The sequence below is a fragment of the Pseudophryne corroboree genome (assembly GCF_028390025.1).
Source record: "Pseudophryne corroboree isolate aPseCor3 chromosome 3 unlocalized genomic scaffold, aPseCor3.hap2 SUPER_3_unloc_3, whole genome shotgun sequence".
NCBI classification, from domain to species: domain Eukaryota; kingdom Metazoa; phylum Chordata; class Amphibia; order Anura; family Myobatrachidae; genus Pseudophryne; species Pseudophryne corroboree.
In genome coordinates this window covers 3,804,730-3,821,487 of record NW_026967519.1, presented here as the reverse complement: position 1 = coordinate 3,821,487, position 16,758 = coordinate 3,804,730, and the positions used below count along the sequence as shown (strand labels likewise).

Genomic DNA, 16,758 nt, shown 5'->3' with positions numbered 1-16,758 from the left:
CTTCAGTGGCGGGCTTCTGTCCCGCGATTTTGTGTAAAATAATGGCGGGGGCTCATGCATATAACAGTGTCCAACTGTATATATGCTGCTTTTGCCATGAGGTACTTAATTGCTGCCCAGGGCGCCCCCCCCCCCCTGCACCCTACAGTGACTGGAGTGTGTGGGTTAGTGTGGGCGCAATGGCGCACAGCTGCAGTGCTGTGCGCTACCTGGTATGAAGACAGGAGTCTTCTGCCGCCGATTTGGTCGTCTTCTTGCTTCAACCCGCCGGCTTCTGTCTTCTGGCTCTGCGCGGCTCCGGGAGCGGACGACAAGGTCAGGTCCTGTGTTCGATCCCTCTGGAGCTAATGGTGTCCAGTAGCCTAAGAAGCGCAACCTAGCCGCAGTGAGTAGGTTTGCTTCTCTCCCCTCAGTCCCACGTAGCAGAGCGTCTGTTGCCAGCAGAAGCTCTCTGAAAATAAAAAACCTAACTAAAATACTTTCTTATTAGCAAGCTCAGTAGAGCCCACTAAAAGCACCCAGCTCTGGCCGGGCACAGATTCAAACTGAGGTCTGGAGGAGGGGCATAGAGGGAGGAGCCAGTGCACACCAGTAGTACTAAATCTTTCTTAGAGTGCCCAGTCTCCTGCGGAGCCCGTCTATTCCCCATGGTCCTTACGGAGTCCCCAGCATCCACTAGGACGTTAGAGAAATATATTTTGCTCTTGATCACACACACAGGATATATAGCATTAGTCTACGGCAGCCGCAGTACTGGTAGTCACTGAGTGACGCACCAATAGAAAATTTAATATATTCTTTGCTCTGGGTCTGGATCACACACAGTGAATATATAGCAGTAGTGTATGGCATTACTGGTAGTGTGACACACGACTACACACAGTCATACAGCCCCTTATAGACAGAGATCAACACCTGGTCCTATACACAGCCACAGTATGCTATGTGCAGTGCACTACTATGCAGAGCCCTAACACAGCACACCTACACAAGCATCCCAGGTTAACTCAACTCTCCTGCAAACAACTCCTCTGCTCTCTTCTGCCCCTCTTCCCTAACTACAGCGTCAGAAGGAACACGTCCTAACTGTGCACGCTCCAAGTCCGAAGTGGTAGTGGCAGCAACACGCGGCTTCGATAAAGAATCCAAAACCCGCGAGATCCGACAGCAGGATGATGACGTTTTGCCTCATTTTCAGATCCGAGTCAGGCGCGAAAAACCGAGCCTGACTCTGCTCTGGGGTCAGATCTCCAAGTTCTTAGAGAACCGAACCTGCTCATCCCTAGTCCAAATACACCTTTCCCCAGTTAAGCCGTATGGCCCAATAGGCCATGACATGGATTCTGAAAGAGTGATTTTTTTTTTTAAGATATGCTACTGTATATGAATTCTTTTGGGAAAACAAAAATTGTGAACCCATCTAATCCCTACTCACAGTGCAGCGTCTCAGCCATGCTAAGCATCGTGCGCCAAATGAAGCAGGAAGGGAACGGTGTATGGGACACAGCTGTAGGTTGCAAATTTAAATTGTTTACAGACCATCTTGAACTCACTATTTAGTAATATGAACCATTTTGGGGGGGGGGCATAAAATCTGTTCCTCAATGTAAAATAAGTTATTTTATTTCCATTCATTTATTTCCTACAGACGGACACAGCAGCAGCAGAAATGCCTTGGATGAATATCTCATTTTGCCTCCAGATTGTGACATTAAAGATAACATCATCACAGAAGGTTCTCCTGTAGAAAACATTCATCCCCAAACTTTACATCCAGAACATCACAGTTCACATATATCATCTGATGCCTCTAATAATAATAATGACAGTTGTCCTGATACCTCAAATATAGCTACAGATAGTACAGCTCAAATGGGTGATACATTTTATCCATGCTCTGAGTGTGGGAAATGTTTTACACAGAAATCAAGTCTTGTTATACATCAGAGAACTCACACAGGTGAGAGGCCTTTTCCATGTTCTGAGTGTGGAAAATGTTTTATAAAGAAATCACATCTTGATAGACATCATCGAATTCATACAGGTGAGAGACCATATACATGTTTTGAGTGTGGGAAATGTTTTGCGCAAAAATCATATCTTCTTACACATGAGAAAAGTCACACAGGTGAGAAACTATTTCCATGTTCTGAGTGTGGGACATGTTTTACACATAAATCAGATCTTGTTAGACATCAGAGAACTCACACAGGTGAGAAACCATATACGTGTTCTGAGTGTGGGAAATGTTTTGCGCAAAAATCAAATCTTCTTACACATAAGAAAAGTCACACAGGTGAGAAACTATTTCCATGTTCTGAGTGTGGGACATGTTTTATGCAAAAAGCAAATGTTGTTAGACATCAGAGAACTCACACAGGTGAGAAACCATTTCCGTGTTCGGAGTGTGAGAAATGTTTTACACACAAAACATCCCTTGTTAAACATCAGAGAACTCACACAGGTGAGAGGCCTTTTCCATGTTCTGAGTGTGGGAAATGTTTTATAAAGAAATCACATCTTGTTAGACATCATAGAATTCATACAGGTGAGAGACCATATACGTGTTCTGAGTGTGGGAAATGTTTTACACACACATCAGCTCTTGTTAGACATCAGAGAACTCACACAGGTGAGAAACCATATCCATGTTCTGAGTGTGAGAAATGTTTTTTACAGAAATCAAATCTTGTTACACATCAGAGAACTCACACAGGTGAGAAACCATTTGCATGTTCTGAGTGTGGGAAATGTTTTACGCAGAAAATAGATCTTGTTACACATCAGAGAATTCACACGAGATAAGCAATTTACCTGAGCTGGGATACAGCAATATTTTATAGTAAGCAAGTCAAATATTTAAGCATACAGCGTATTAATAAGTTACATTTCATCTACTTTAAAATAATGAATCTATATGTCACCAACCTAAAGTTAGAACAGGTATCACTCAACAATAAGGTTGCATTGTTAAATAGCATTCTAATAAATAATCTTGACAATGGGCTTCGGATATAATGGGAAACGGACATTATTACATTATGTGTTCATTCTTTTTAATCAACCCTTCAGTGCTAAGGAAGAGCCGGGACTTGTCCTCAACATATACATCAAAGTGCTGATGGTGGCCAAAATAGGAGACTTGACATACTGTAATTATATCATTACTGTAATCCCCAATTACATCATTAAACCCCACTTTTTAAGACTCTGGGAATGGCTGGAGGACATTAAAAGTGTAGTTTTGGAAATAAGGAAGTCTCCATTTTTTAAAATTAATTGTTCTCTATAGAAGCCTGGTGATCAGTGTGTTCATCAGACAGTAAGCTTCTATGCTACAGGAATCATTGTGAAGTCCAGGGATGTGTTCCCATCCGGAGTACACACTAGACGATATGTTGATCGATTCAACTGAGAATTTAAGAGAAATGCATCAGGGAAAAAGGCAAAACACACTGGAGCTTAGATATACACAGGATAAAATGAGATTTGTTTAATTATTTGATATAATTTTGTAGTTGTTACAAAAGTTCATATACTGCGTTTCATTTAATAAATTTTAGTTCTACAGTTTTTTTACTCTTCCAATGAGTTGTTCCGTTGTTAAGCAGCAAATCAGTACAGTAGATAGTAGAGGTACTGTATATTATGCAGATTACACACCCCTGGGAGAAGGGGCACATGGTAGGGCAGTAGGTAGGAGAGGTACAGTACTGTACATTATACAGATTACACACACATGGGAGAAGGTGCACACTGTGGGGCAGTACTGTACACTATACAGATTACACACCCATGGGAAAAGGGGCACAAGGTGGGGCAGTAGGTACTAGAGGTACAATACTGTATGTTATACAGATTACACACCCAAAGGACACACGTTGCGGTAGTAGAAGTACTGTACACGATACAGATTAAACACCCAAGAGGGAAGGGGCACATGGGGTAGTAGAGGTACTGTACACTATACAGATTACATACCCATGGGGCGGAAGGGCCACAAGAGGCAGTAGAGGTACAGTATTGTACAGTATACAGATTAAACACCCATGGGAGAAGGGGCAGTAGAGGTACAGTACTGTACACTATACAGATTACACACCCATGGGAGAATGGGCACATGGGGCAGTAGGTAGTAGAGGTACTGTACACTATACAGATTACACATCCATGGGAGAATGGGCACATGGGGCAGTAGGTAGTAGAGGTACTGTACACTATACAGATTACACATCCATGGGAGAATGGGCACATGGGGCAGTAGGTAGTAGAGGTACTGTACACTATACAGATTACACATCCATGGGAGAATGGGCACATGGTGGAACAGTAGGTAGTAGAGGTACAGTACTGTACATTATACAGATTACACACCCATGGGAGAATGGGCACATGGGGCAGTAGGTAGTAGAGGTACTGTACTGTATATTTCTCTTACATCCTAGAGCAGGGGTGGGGAACCTTTTTTCTACCACGGGCCATTCGGATATTTATAAAATCCTTCGGGAGCCATACAAAAATTATCAACTTAAAAATTAGCCTGCCTCCAGTCACTTGTTATGCCCCCTAGTAGTGCCGCTTACACACACACACACACACACACACACACGGAAAAAAACCACAATGCTCACCAGCCCTGCTCCTGCTTCCGGACCGCTGCCCTCACTCTCCTCGAAACTATGGGAGATGTCATGACGTCTCTCCCATAGTGCCGCACAGCCACATATGTACACTGCCCGAGCCAGAAGCTGGAGCTCAGCCGTGAGCTCCTGCCTCCGGCTACTGCTGAGGAGCTGGGCGCCCGCTGGTGGTAAAATCTCAGCGGGCGCTGGTCATCTCTCGTTTAGGTGAGCCGGGCCGGATCAAGTGGCTTTGAGGGCCTTATACGGCCATCGGGCCTGAGGTTCCCCACCCCTGTCCTAGAGGATGCTGGGGTCCATATTAGTACCATGGGGTACATTGGCACTTTAAGATTTTAACAGTGTGTTCTGGCTCCTCCCTCTATGCCCCTACCAGACTCTGTTTAGAAAATGTGCCCGGAGGAGCCAGTCACGGCTAGGGGTGCTCCACAGAGCTTCTTTAGAAAAAGTTTTTTTTAGAGTTTATTTTTTTTACAGGGAGGCTGCTGAGGGGGGAGTAGTGTCCGCCCTGCGGGGTCTGAGCCACTATCTCCGCTGACAGGACACTGAGCTCCTGAGGGGATAGAACGTTCCCCGCCGCAGGGGATCGCTCACCCCGGCAGCGTGCCACCACCCCCTTACAGAGCCAGAAGATCGGTGGCGAGTGAGTCATCGACCCCCCTACCAAGCGGGGAGCCGATGTGAAGAAGGCGGCAACAGGGTATGGAGCGCAGTACTAACTGCGCTCCGGGGCTCAGCAGTACATAGTGCGGTGCTGTGAGGGGCGCCCTGAGCCAGCGCCTACACTGACCTAAAAGCCTGTTGGGGTCCCTGGATCTCAGCCAGCATGAATCCTCAGGCCAGTATAATCTTCTGAAGAGCGGGAAGACAGCGCCATTACGGGGGCGGAGCTTCTCAGAGCAGACCCAGCAGCGTTCAGCGCCATTTTCCTGCCTGCAGACACGCTGTCCGTGAAGAACAGTCCCTCCAGAGCAACACCAGCTATCTGTACGGTACCAGGGGGTTGTAGAAAGTGGGGGAGGCTGTGTAAAGACAGTATAACCTATTAAGGTGCACAGTCAGCGCTGGTTGGGGTCTCCCTATACCTTTTGAGCGCTGTGTGTGGGTTGGCTCCAATCTCTGTCTCTCTCTGCCATTCTTGGGGGGAAACTCTGCCCTTACCCTGTGTGTATGTGGGGTGTGTGGGGATTTCAAGCAACCATGTCTAGAGACTCTGTATCATATGCTGCAGAGGATATATCTTCTCAAGAAGATCCCATTCCATGTAATCAGGATTGCACTGTTGTAGCGCAGATCCCGGCTAGGGAACCGGAGTGGTTAGCCTTCTTAAGGGGGTTATTTCTCAGATTTCTGAGGGTTGCTCAGACTGAGACTGCAAATCAGGTGTTACAGTCCTCTATGGCAGTATGGTCCAGTTCTGTTCCCTCGGGCCCCCCTGCTGTAGACTCAAAAACGTGCTCTTGCCCAAATTACGCAGGATGACACGTATACCGATTCTGATACTGCAGACGGTGATGTGTTGAGGAAGGCGGCGTCACTTGCTAAGGGGGTGCAGTTGATGATTGAGGCCATGGGAGATGTGGTAAATATTGCTGACACAACTCCTGAGCAGGTTGAAGAGGCTTACTTTACTGATACTAAGAAAGCCTCGCTAACATTCCCTGCATCTAAAGAATTAATTGCTATATTTGAAAAATCCTGGAAAAACCCGGAGAAAAAAATTCTAGATCCCTAAAAGGGTTCTGGTTGCTTTTCCCTTCCCTGAGGAAGATAGGAAAAAATGTGAGACACCGCCTATAGTTGACGCATCTGTCTCCAGGCTGTCAAAGAAGGTGGTCTTACCTGTCCCAGGATCTACCATGTTGAAAGAACCAGATCGCAAAGTTGACGCTACGCTCAAGTCCATATACACTGCTTCAGGGGCGATACTGCGGCCTACTATTGCCTGTGCATGGATTTCTAAAGCTATAGCAAAGTGGTCAAGCACACTACTGGAAGACTTGGCTACGATGGATAGAGGTGACGTTGAATTGTTTTTACGTAACACAGGATTCTGCAGGATTTATGGTAGAATCCATGAAGGATCTGGGTTCCATGGCTGCGGTGATCTCCTCCATGTCTGTCTCGGCTCACAGGGGTCTCTGGCTGCGCCAGTGGTCTGCAGATGCGAAATCCAGGAGAAGTGTGGAGAACCTACCCTACACAGGTCAGGCTCTTTTTGGGGAGGCGCTGGATGCGTGGATTTCCACAGCTACCGCGGGTAAGTCTCCTTTTCTTCTCTCAGCTGCACCGGCTACGAAGAAACCTTTATCTCCCAACACGTCACACTACTTTCGGCCCGCTTGGACTAGAAAGAACAGGCCTAACGCCTTCTTTAGAGGAGGTCGTGCTAAATCCAAAAAACCTGCTCCTGCAGGTTCCCAGGACCAGAAGTCTGCTTCTGGCGCCTCAAAGTCATCAGCATGACGGTGGACCGCACACCCTGGCGGTCGGTCAGGTGGGAGCGAGACTCCGGCATTTCAGCCACGTCTGGGTGTCGTCCGGCCTGGATCCCTGAGTGCAGGATATTGTGTCCTGGGGGTACAAGCTGGAGTTTCAAACTCTTCCACCTCACCGATTCTTCAAATCAGGCTTGCCAGCTTTCATGGCAGACAGAGCTATCCTACTGGTAGCTATTCGAAAATTGGAAATGTCAGAAGTCATTGTTCCAGTTCCACCTCATCAGCTTAACAAGTGTTACTATTTGAACTTTTTTGTTGTACCGAAGCCGGATGGTTCGGTCAGGCCAATTTTGAACTTGAAATCGTTAAACCCTTATCTAAGGGAGTTCAAATTCAAAATGGAGTCTCTGAGGGCAGTGATCTCAGGTCTGGCGGAGGGTAAGTTTCTGGTGTTCCTTGACATCAAGGATGCGTACCACCACATTCCCATTTGGTCGCCGCATAAGGCTTATCTCCGATTTGCGCTGTTGGACGATCACTATCAGTTTCAGGCGCTGACATTCGGTATCTCCACAGCACCAAGGATCTTCACCAAGGTGATGGCAGAGATGATGGTTCTCCGCAAGCAGGGGGTGAACATAATTCCATATCTGGATGACCTGCTGATCAAGGCATCGTCCAGGGAGAAGTTGTTAAGGTCCATTGCTCTCACAACGCATCTGCTCAGGGAGCACGGTTGGAGCCTGAACCTTCCAAAGTTTAATCTGGAGCCGACGAGGAGGCTGTCCTTCCTGGGGATAATCCTCGACACGGAGGTGCAGAGGGTGTTTCTCCCGGTGGAGAAAGCATTGGTGGTACAGTCAATGGTCCAGGATGTCTTGAAGCCTGCCACGGTGTCTGTTCATCAGTGCATCCGCCTTCTGGTGAAGATGGTTGCCTCCTACGAGGCTCTGCAATACAGAAGGTTTCATGCTCGGTCCCTTGACCTGGATCTCCTGGACCAGTGGTTGGGATCTCACCTACACATGCACCAAAGGATACGTCTGTCGCCGAAAGCAAAGATTTCACTCCTCTGGTGGCTGCAACTGCCTCACCTTCTGGAGGGCCACAGGTTCGGGGTTCAGGACTGCATCCTTCTAACCGCGGATGCAAGTCTCAGAGGTTGGGGAGCTGTCACTCAAGGGGAAACCTTCCAAGGAAGGTGGTCAAGTCAGGAATCCCTTCTTCCAATAAACATCCTGGAGCTAAGAGCCGTGTACAACGGTCTTCTTCAAGCAGCACACCTTCTGCAGGATCAGGTTGTTCAGGTGCAGTCTGACAACGTGACCACAGTGGCCTACATAAACCGACAAGGCGGAACGAAGAGCAGGACTGCAATGTCAGAGGTGTCAAGAATCCTCCTCTGGGCAGAAAGGCATGCAGTGGCGATGTCAGCAATCTTCATTCTGGGAGTAGACAGCTTGGAAGCGGACTTCCTCAGCAAACACGATCTCCATCCAGGAGAATGGGGCCTCCACCCGGAGGTGTTCGAGGAAGTAACCGGTTGGTGAGGTGTTCCTCACATAGACATGATGGCCTCCCGCTTCAACAAGAAGCTGCAGAGGTACTGTTCCAGGTCGAGAGACCCACAAGCAGAGGCGGTGGACGCACTGGTAACACCGTGGGTGTTCGATTCGGTGTATGTGTTCCCTGTGTATGTGTTCCCTCCACTTCCTCTCATTCCAAGAGTTCTTCAGCTTGTAAAAAGAACGAGGGTTCAGGCAAGCTTCATTGCTCCGGACTGGCCACGGAGGGCTTGGTACACGGATCTGCTGGATCTACTACTGGAAGATCCAAGGCCTCTGCCTCTTCGGGAGGATCTTCTTCATCAGGGGCCGTTCGTTTATCAAGACTTACCACTGCTACGTTTGACAGCATGGCGGTTGAGCGCCAGATCTTAGCTCGAAAGGGTATGCCGAGCGCGGTTATTCCTACCCTGATACAGGCTAGGAAGGGAGAAATGTCTAAAATTTACCATCAAATTTGGAAAAGATATGTGTCTTGGTGTGAATCCAAGAAGTTTCCGGCGGTGGAGTTTCAACTTGGACGGTTTCTCCTGTTCCTGCAAGCAGGAGTGGATATGGGCCTGAGATTGAGGTCCCAAAAGGTCCAGATTTCGGCTTTAGCCATTTTCTTCCAGAAACAATTGGCTGCCCTCCCTGAGATTCAGACCTTTTTGAAAGGGGTTCTGCACTTCCAGCTTCCCTAGGAGCCAGCCCACACTGTTAAACTCTTAAAGTGCCAATGGCTCCTGGTGGACCCGTCTATATCCCATGGTACTAATATGGATCCCAGCATCCTCTACGGACTACGAGAAAAGGATTTACCGGTAGGTAATTCAAATCCTATTTATACAGATTACACACCCCTGCGAGAAGGGGCACGTGGTGGGACAGTAGGTAGTGGATGTACAGTACATTATACAGATTACACACCCCTGCGAGAAGGGGCATACAGTGGGGCAGTAAGTAGAGGTACAGTACTGTACACTATACAAATTACACACCCCTGGGAGAAGGGACACATGGTGAGACAGTAGGTAGTAGAGGTACAGTACTGTAAAATATACAGATTACACTCCCCTGCGAGAAGTGGCATACAGTGGGGCAGTAAGTAGAGGAACAGTACTGTACACTATACAAATTACACACTCCTGGGAGAAGGAACACATGGTGAGACAGTAGGTAGTAGAGGTACAGTACTGTACAATATACAGATAACACTCCCCTGGGAGAAGGGGCACACAGTGGGATAGTAGGTAGTGGATGTACAGTACATTATACAGATTACACACCCCTGGAAGAAGGGGCACACAGTGGGATAGTAGGTAGTAGAGGTACAGTACTGTACACTATACAAATTACACACCCCTGGGAGAAGGAGCACACAGTGGGATAGTAGGTAGTAGAGGTACAGTACTGTACATTATACAGATTACACACCCCTGGGAGAAGGGGCACACAGTGGGGCAGTAGGTAGTAGAGGTACAGTACTGTACATTATACAGATTACACACCCCTGGGAGAAGGGACACACAGTGGGGCAGTAGGTAGTAGAGGTACAGTACTGTACATTATACAGATTACATTCCCCTGGGAGAAGGGACACATGGTGAGACAGTAGGTAGTAGAGGTACAGTACTGTACATTATACAGATTACACACCCCTGGGAGAAGGGGCACACAGTGGGGCAGTAGGTAGTAGAGGTACAGTACTGTACATTATACAGATTACACACCCCTGGGAGAAGGGACACATGGTGAGACAGTAGGTAGTAGAGGTACAGTACTGTACAATATACAGATTACATTCCCCTGGGAGAAGGGGCACACAGTGGGATAGTAGGTAGTGGATGTACAGTACATTATACAGATTACACACCCCTGGGAGAAGGGGCACACAGTAGGATAGTAGGTAGTAGAGGTACAGTACTGTACATTATACAGATTACACACCCCTGGGAGAAGGAGCACACAGTGGGATAGTAGGTAGTAGAGGTACAGTACTGTACACTATACAAATTACACACTCCTGGGAGAAGGGACACATGGTGAGACAGTAGGTAGTAGAGGTACAGTACTGTACAATATACAGATTACACTCCCCTGGGAGAAGGGGCACACAGTAGGATAGTAGGTAGTAGAGGTACAGTACTGTACATTATACAGATTACACACCCATAGGAGAAGGGGTACACAGTGGGGCAGTAAATAGTAGAGGTACAGTAATGAACACTACATAGAATACACACCCATGGGAGAAGGGGCACCTTGTGGAGCTCTTTCCTTTGAATAATGATGAACATAGTGACATGTCACTTCAAGCTTTACTGTACGAAATGGTCAGGAAACTAGCCCCTCTGGTATTGAATAAAAGTTAAATATAACAATTTTTTGTAAAAACAAAACACAATAAGCTTATATCCATTAAAAAATATAGTGATAAATAAAATAAGCATGTATTATTATAGCGGCTTGGCTTTTTCTCTCAGAAAATATTACTCGAGACTTGCAGGGAAAAAGCTATGTAATGATTCAATTCTTTGTGACATTTATTGCTGTCCCCAGATGGCCTAGGTATTTACAGATAAGCTATTTATTGTGAAAAATCTTTTCACTGCTTGATAAATGGTGCAGTTTTCCTGTCCCCTATAACTGGGGGTAGCGATAGCCGGGGGGGACTCAAGATTATGCCCTGTTAAACCCCTTTCACATCGCACTGAAAACCCGGTATCGACACGGCATATTGCCGTGTCGAAACGGGTCAGTGTGCGATGTGAAAGGTCCTTTGTTGAAATAGCGGGTCGCCTGACCCGGTAATTCAACCCGGTAAAAAAGAAGGGTTCTTACCGGGTTGATTACCGGGTCAGGCGCAGTGTGAATGGGAGCCGTTCCGATGCGAATCGGCTCCCATTCACAGCATAGGCAGAGGCGGCGCAGGAGATGAGCTCATCTCCCGGCGCCGCCTCCACCCCCGCCCCTGCTGCGCCCTCCGCTGCTAAGGCAACCGACCCGGTATATTGCCGGGTCGGAAAGCCAGCAACGGAGCGCAAATGCCGGATTCCACCCGGTATGTACACGTTTCTCTTACCGGGTAGGATCCGGCATTTGCGATCTGAATGCAGCATTAGAATATAGAGTGAATTGGAAATGAGCCAGATCACCAGCAAGAGCCTCGATACTCATCTGTATAATTGCGTAATGCCCCTATATAAAATCTGCCCCACAGTACTGTACATTACACAGAAGTCCTATTTGGAGAAGAAAATGCAAACGGACTGTCTGACATTTTTGTTATCATTTTTAATAATAGCCATTTGCCCTTTCTTGTAAATGGAAACTGTGATACTTTGCAGAGTTGTACTTGAGATTACTATATAGTTGCAGGCAGTAGGGTCAGGGACAAATTAGGTATATTATTGACCCCGCTCTCTGTTCTGCAGCTAGACCCCCAATCTGCATTTTCCTGTTTACCTCCTGAAGTAAACCATTTAGACATTAGAAGAATGGAGAGTGTTTGTCTGTATGTTATACAAGATTATAAAAATGGTAACAAAAATAACCGGCTGACCCCTATATGAGACCAGCTAAGGCAAGAATATGTCGATAAATAAATATATAAATATTGAACAAATGTATTATATACCTAATGTGCTTGCATATTGGTTTAAGACATACTTCCATTATTAGCTATTTATCCGCCATGACGGTGTCTGTGATTTGCTGTCATTAAATGTTTCAATATAAAAACATTCCTTCCTGACTTCTAGTGAGCAGTCCTATCCGATGGCTGACTTGTAGAGGAGCTGCCGAGGCTCCCAATGTATTTGCCTCCTACCATCTGGCCTGTGGGTGCCACGTGTAATAATAGGAAAGGTGAGCGCTTATCCTCCAGATTGTATATCTGCAGTTACAGCGTATGTCAGACAAACCTCAAATCAGACCACTTCCATAATTACTACTGTACCAGAAGAAGAGCAAAACACACATTGCATGCCTAACCTACTAGGAAAGACAGGTCACCCAGACCAACCAATAGTGCAAGTCCAACAGACAAGCAATCAGCAACAAGAACCTGTCCTGGTGTGCCTACTTAAGAAGACCCAAGATACACACAGGATCCTTGAAAAAGACTACTCAGTAAGTGAGGAGCATTGGAGACATCGCACAGTGATACAACTCAATGGGCCTCATTCCGACTTGATCGCACGCTAGGTTTTTTCGCGGCGCTGCGATCAGGTCAGAACATGCGCATTGCGTGCAGGCACGTTGTACGGGTACAAAGCGGAATGCTGCTGAGCGATGGATTTAACGAAGAATACATTCGCACAGCCCATCGCAAGGAGATTGACAGGAAGAAGGCGTTTGTGGGTGGCAACCGACCATTTTCTGGGAGTGGTTTGGAAAAACGCAGGCGTGTCCAAGCGTTTGCAGGGCGGGTGTCTGACGTCAATTCCGGACACGAACAGGCTGAAGTGATCGCAGCGGCTGAGTAAGTTCAGACCTACTCAAACTGCACAAAACTTTTTTGTACCGCTCGGCTGCACACGCGATCACACACTTGCAAAGCGAAAATACACTCCCCCATAGGCGGCGACTATCTGATCGCAGCGCTGCAGAAAGTAGCTAGCGAGAGATCAACTCGAAATGACCCCCAATGTCTCCACAAATCTCATAGACCCTCGCACACTGCTGGGAGATTGTGACTGACAGAGGAAACCCCAGCTATCTAAGGAGAAAAGGAGGACCTGGAGTCATGACCGGACAGTTACCGGGGGTTCACAACCTATTTACCAGATATCTGAGGTCCAGCAAGGTCAGACGAGAAGGATCACTCCCCACCCTCACCCCTGTAGTGGAATCTATAATGGCTGTCGGGATGCCGACAGCGGCATACCGGTAGTGAGCGCAGCGAGTCCCCTTGCGGCCTCGCTGCACACTCCACATATCGGGCCTGGTGGCGAGCTTTGCTTGTCACAGGTTATGTTCCCACTTGGGTGGTGGCATGGACCCACCACCCGAGTGGGAATACGGGGCTGCGGTCAGGATTCCAACTGCCGGCATTTAGACGCCTGTCAGGATCCTGAACGCCGGGATCCAGACAGGCGGTATATTAACTGCATCACGTACTGAGGGTGAGCCCACCTCCAGTATGACCGTGGATGCACAGAATCAGCAGCTGGAACGGAGACCAGGGAGGAAGGAGCCAGAGAAGACCTCACAATTATATAAAGGTCCACATTCCCAGTAGGGCTGAGACTATTTAACAAAGGAGAACAGGCAGTCACTGAGCTGTGTACCTTATGACTGCTCATAGATCCAGATAAGACCCTCATCCTGCAGCAACTATCTGCATATTATATGTATCCCACCATGGGACAATTTACCCTATAAACGCCAGGTCAACATTACCATTGATCGGATTTGCGGCTGCATTGTACCATGTAGTTAACATTAATGTTCATATAGTAAAGAGCTATTAATCCACCTTACTGGTCCATGCAATCAGTTCTTTTTACATATACATTCAAGGTCCGACATATACTGTAACTACACACACACACAATCTGGAGGCAGAGCACTCACCTGTCCTATTGCTACTATTTACTATGGAGGGTGGACACCCTCATATGTTTGTAATGACTTCAGTGCATAGGCGCACTCTTGCATAACTTGGGAAAGTTGGACTGCGCCAGGGTTAGATACAGGCAAGTGTTACACCCTGCTCCCAGTGACAACTGTAGGCACCGGAATCTAGCTCGTGACTATATTGCATTAGCAACCAGGTATCGTCCTGTCCCCGCTACCCCCAGAGCATAACAGCATGCTCTGCCTGAAGGTGCCCCAATGGGTGTTGAGTCCACAACAAAGCCCTTCTCTGGAGGAGCTTAAACGGTCTAGAAGTGACAACTGCTCTATACGGCCTCCCCACAAGAGGTGCTCCATACAGTGTCTTGGGCTCATCTCCCCAGTAGCCTTGCTGCACTTAACCAGGTGGCAGCAGGAGGCATCATTTCATATATTCATTTCCACGCATGGTGCCTACCTTGATATGTACCGCTATCCATATACATCATACTGAGACCTACCTACACCATGTATCCTCTGCTTGGGACGTTCTATACCACTGACTGTATCATGGAAACATTTGTAGCCAAGCAACAACTAGGTTCTAGGGTGAGCCATTTGGCTAAAGAAAAACATAAACTGTACCTGCTCCTGGCCCAATCAGGCACCCAGGTAGGTGGTGGGGCAGCGCATCATCTGCACCGACTCTGTTGGTGAACTCCTTCCAAAGGCTGGATCTCTGGAGGTACCAACACCCCACATTCCAAGATGTTATCTTTTATTCCCACCCCACCACATGTCCACCAGGATAGATTTGTGGTTGCAGTATTTAACCCTAATTCATAGAATAACAGGCTCTGACATTGATACCATAGTGATCTCCAATCATTCTCCTACGTGGTGTGACCTATCTGTACTCCATGTTGCGTATGAAATAATTGACAACTTCCTGCTTATTTCATTTCCTCAGATGACTTTAAAATGTGTTTAACTCAGCTCTTTTCTAATAATGTTGATAAGCATTTAGACAATTTATTTTGGGCAGCTTCCAAACCCGTTTTACAAGGCCATAGTATTTGTAAAAGTCGCTTAATTTTAAAACAATACAAAATAGTTTGCTGCCAACGCAAGCTGCTTCTATTTGCGTAATGCACCCCCGGTGCGGTTATACGCACGCTAATACCGTAATAAGAGAGAGTACGGTATCATATACTGTTAATTGTGGTCCAACGCACAAACAGATTTAAATTGAGCAAGTACAAGTATTAAACACAATTACAGATATAAAACACAAATTCAGGTATAACACACCATGGGGCAGATGTATGAACCTGGAGAAGGCATAAGGAAGTGATAAACCAGTGATAAGTGCAAGGTGCTAAACGCACCAGCCAATCAGCTCCAATATGTAAATTAACAGGAGGGGATTGGCTGGTGCCTTTATCACAGATTTATCACTTCCTTATGCCATCTCCAGGTTAATACATCTGCCCCAATGAGAGAGTTACAGTTAATATACATACACAAGTTTCCCTAGTTCCAGGCAGCCATTCATCAGATAGAAGACTTCTGAGAAGAGAGAGAGAGAGAGAGCGCTGCCTGGTTTTGGCTCACTATTTTATAGTTTGTCCAAAAAGAATACAATACATCAAGCAAAGTCTTCTCTCATTGGTCCAGATCTCTCAAGAACTCGACGGCTCATGGGTCAGTCCACTTGAAGATGTGGGCCTTTGTTCTTTGCTGCAAGGACATGTGATGTCCCTGAGGGTCCCGCTCTGAAACTGGATTGAACTAGCCAGTATGCACAACCTGCTCTGCACATTATTCCATACATATCTTCTATTACTCATATCTTGCAGTCGCAGTGTGCGACTGTTTATCTGTAATGACCGGATTACTGATGGTAAAACACTGATTAATATGAGACTAAACATGATGCGACAATGTGGTTCTAACCCTGGAATATGTATATAGCAGAGGTTCCCAAACTGTGTGCCGTTGCTCCCTGGGGTGCCTCGGGACACTTGCAGGGGTGCCCTGGGTTGGTGGTCCAGGACCAATTCAAATTATTCATGGTCAATGTAATAGACAAAACCAGTGCTGGTGGCTGCCAGTCATAAAATATGTGGCCAAACAGAAGCAAATCTTGCCCCTCACCACACAACTGACCCTAAGGATGACATATAAACGTGATCTACTTAATGTAATATTTATTTCTAAATTTCTCAATAAGAAATTTTTGGCCTAGGGGTGCCGTAAAAAATTTTCTGATATTCTAGGGCGCCGTGATTCAAAAAAGTTTGGAAACCACTGGTATATAGCCAGTTTACTGAAATAATACTACAGTCCCTATACATTTAAAACAGTGCTCTGGATGTGTAGTGACTATGTGTAATTTATGTGATATGTAGATAATGATATACGATTGTGTGTGTCTTTATGGGATTTCTCAGTAATTGCACATTTTACCATATATACACTCGCCACGCGGCAACACGCACGCCGTGCGATTCTATGCACAGTGCGTGGTAAGATGCATCGTGTGTCTCCATACGTCAATTGCGTAATTAC

At 46.6% G+C, this 16,758-nt stretch overlaps 1 protein-coding gene across 1 annotated transcript in view; it reads left to right on the top strand.

Annotated features, from left to right (window-relative positions):
• LOC134983988 (oocyte zinc finger protein XlCOF6-like) overlaps positions 1–16,758 on the top strand; it is a 136,454-nt gene that overhangs the window by 53,450 nt on the left and 66,246 nt on the right. Inside the window, exons 6-7 of the mRNA XM_063949652.1 lie at positions 1,649–2,743; positions 6,169–6,173. Of these exons, the coding sequence (XP_063805722.1) occupies positions 1,649–2,743; positions 6,169–6,173 (1,100 nt within the window). The remainder of the gene's footprint in view (positions 1–1,648; positions 2,744–6,168; positions 6,174–16,758) is intronic.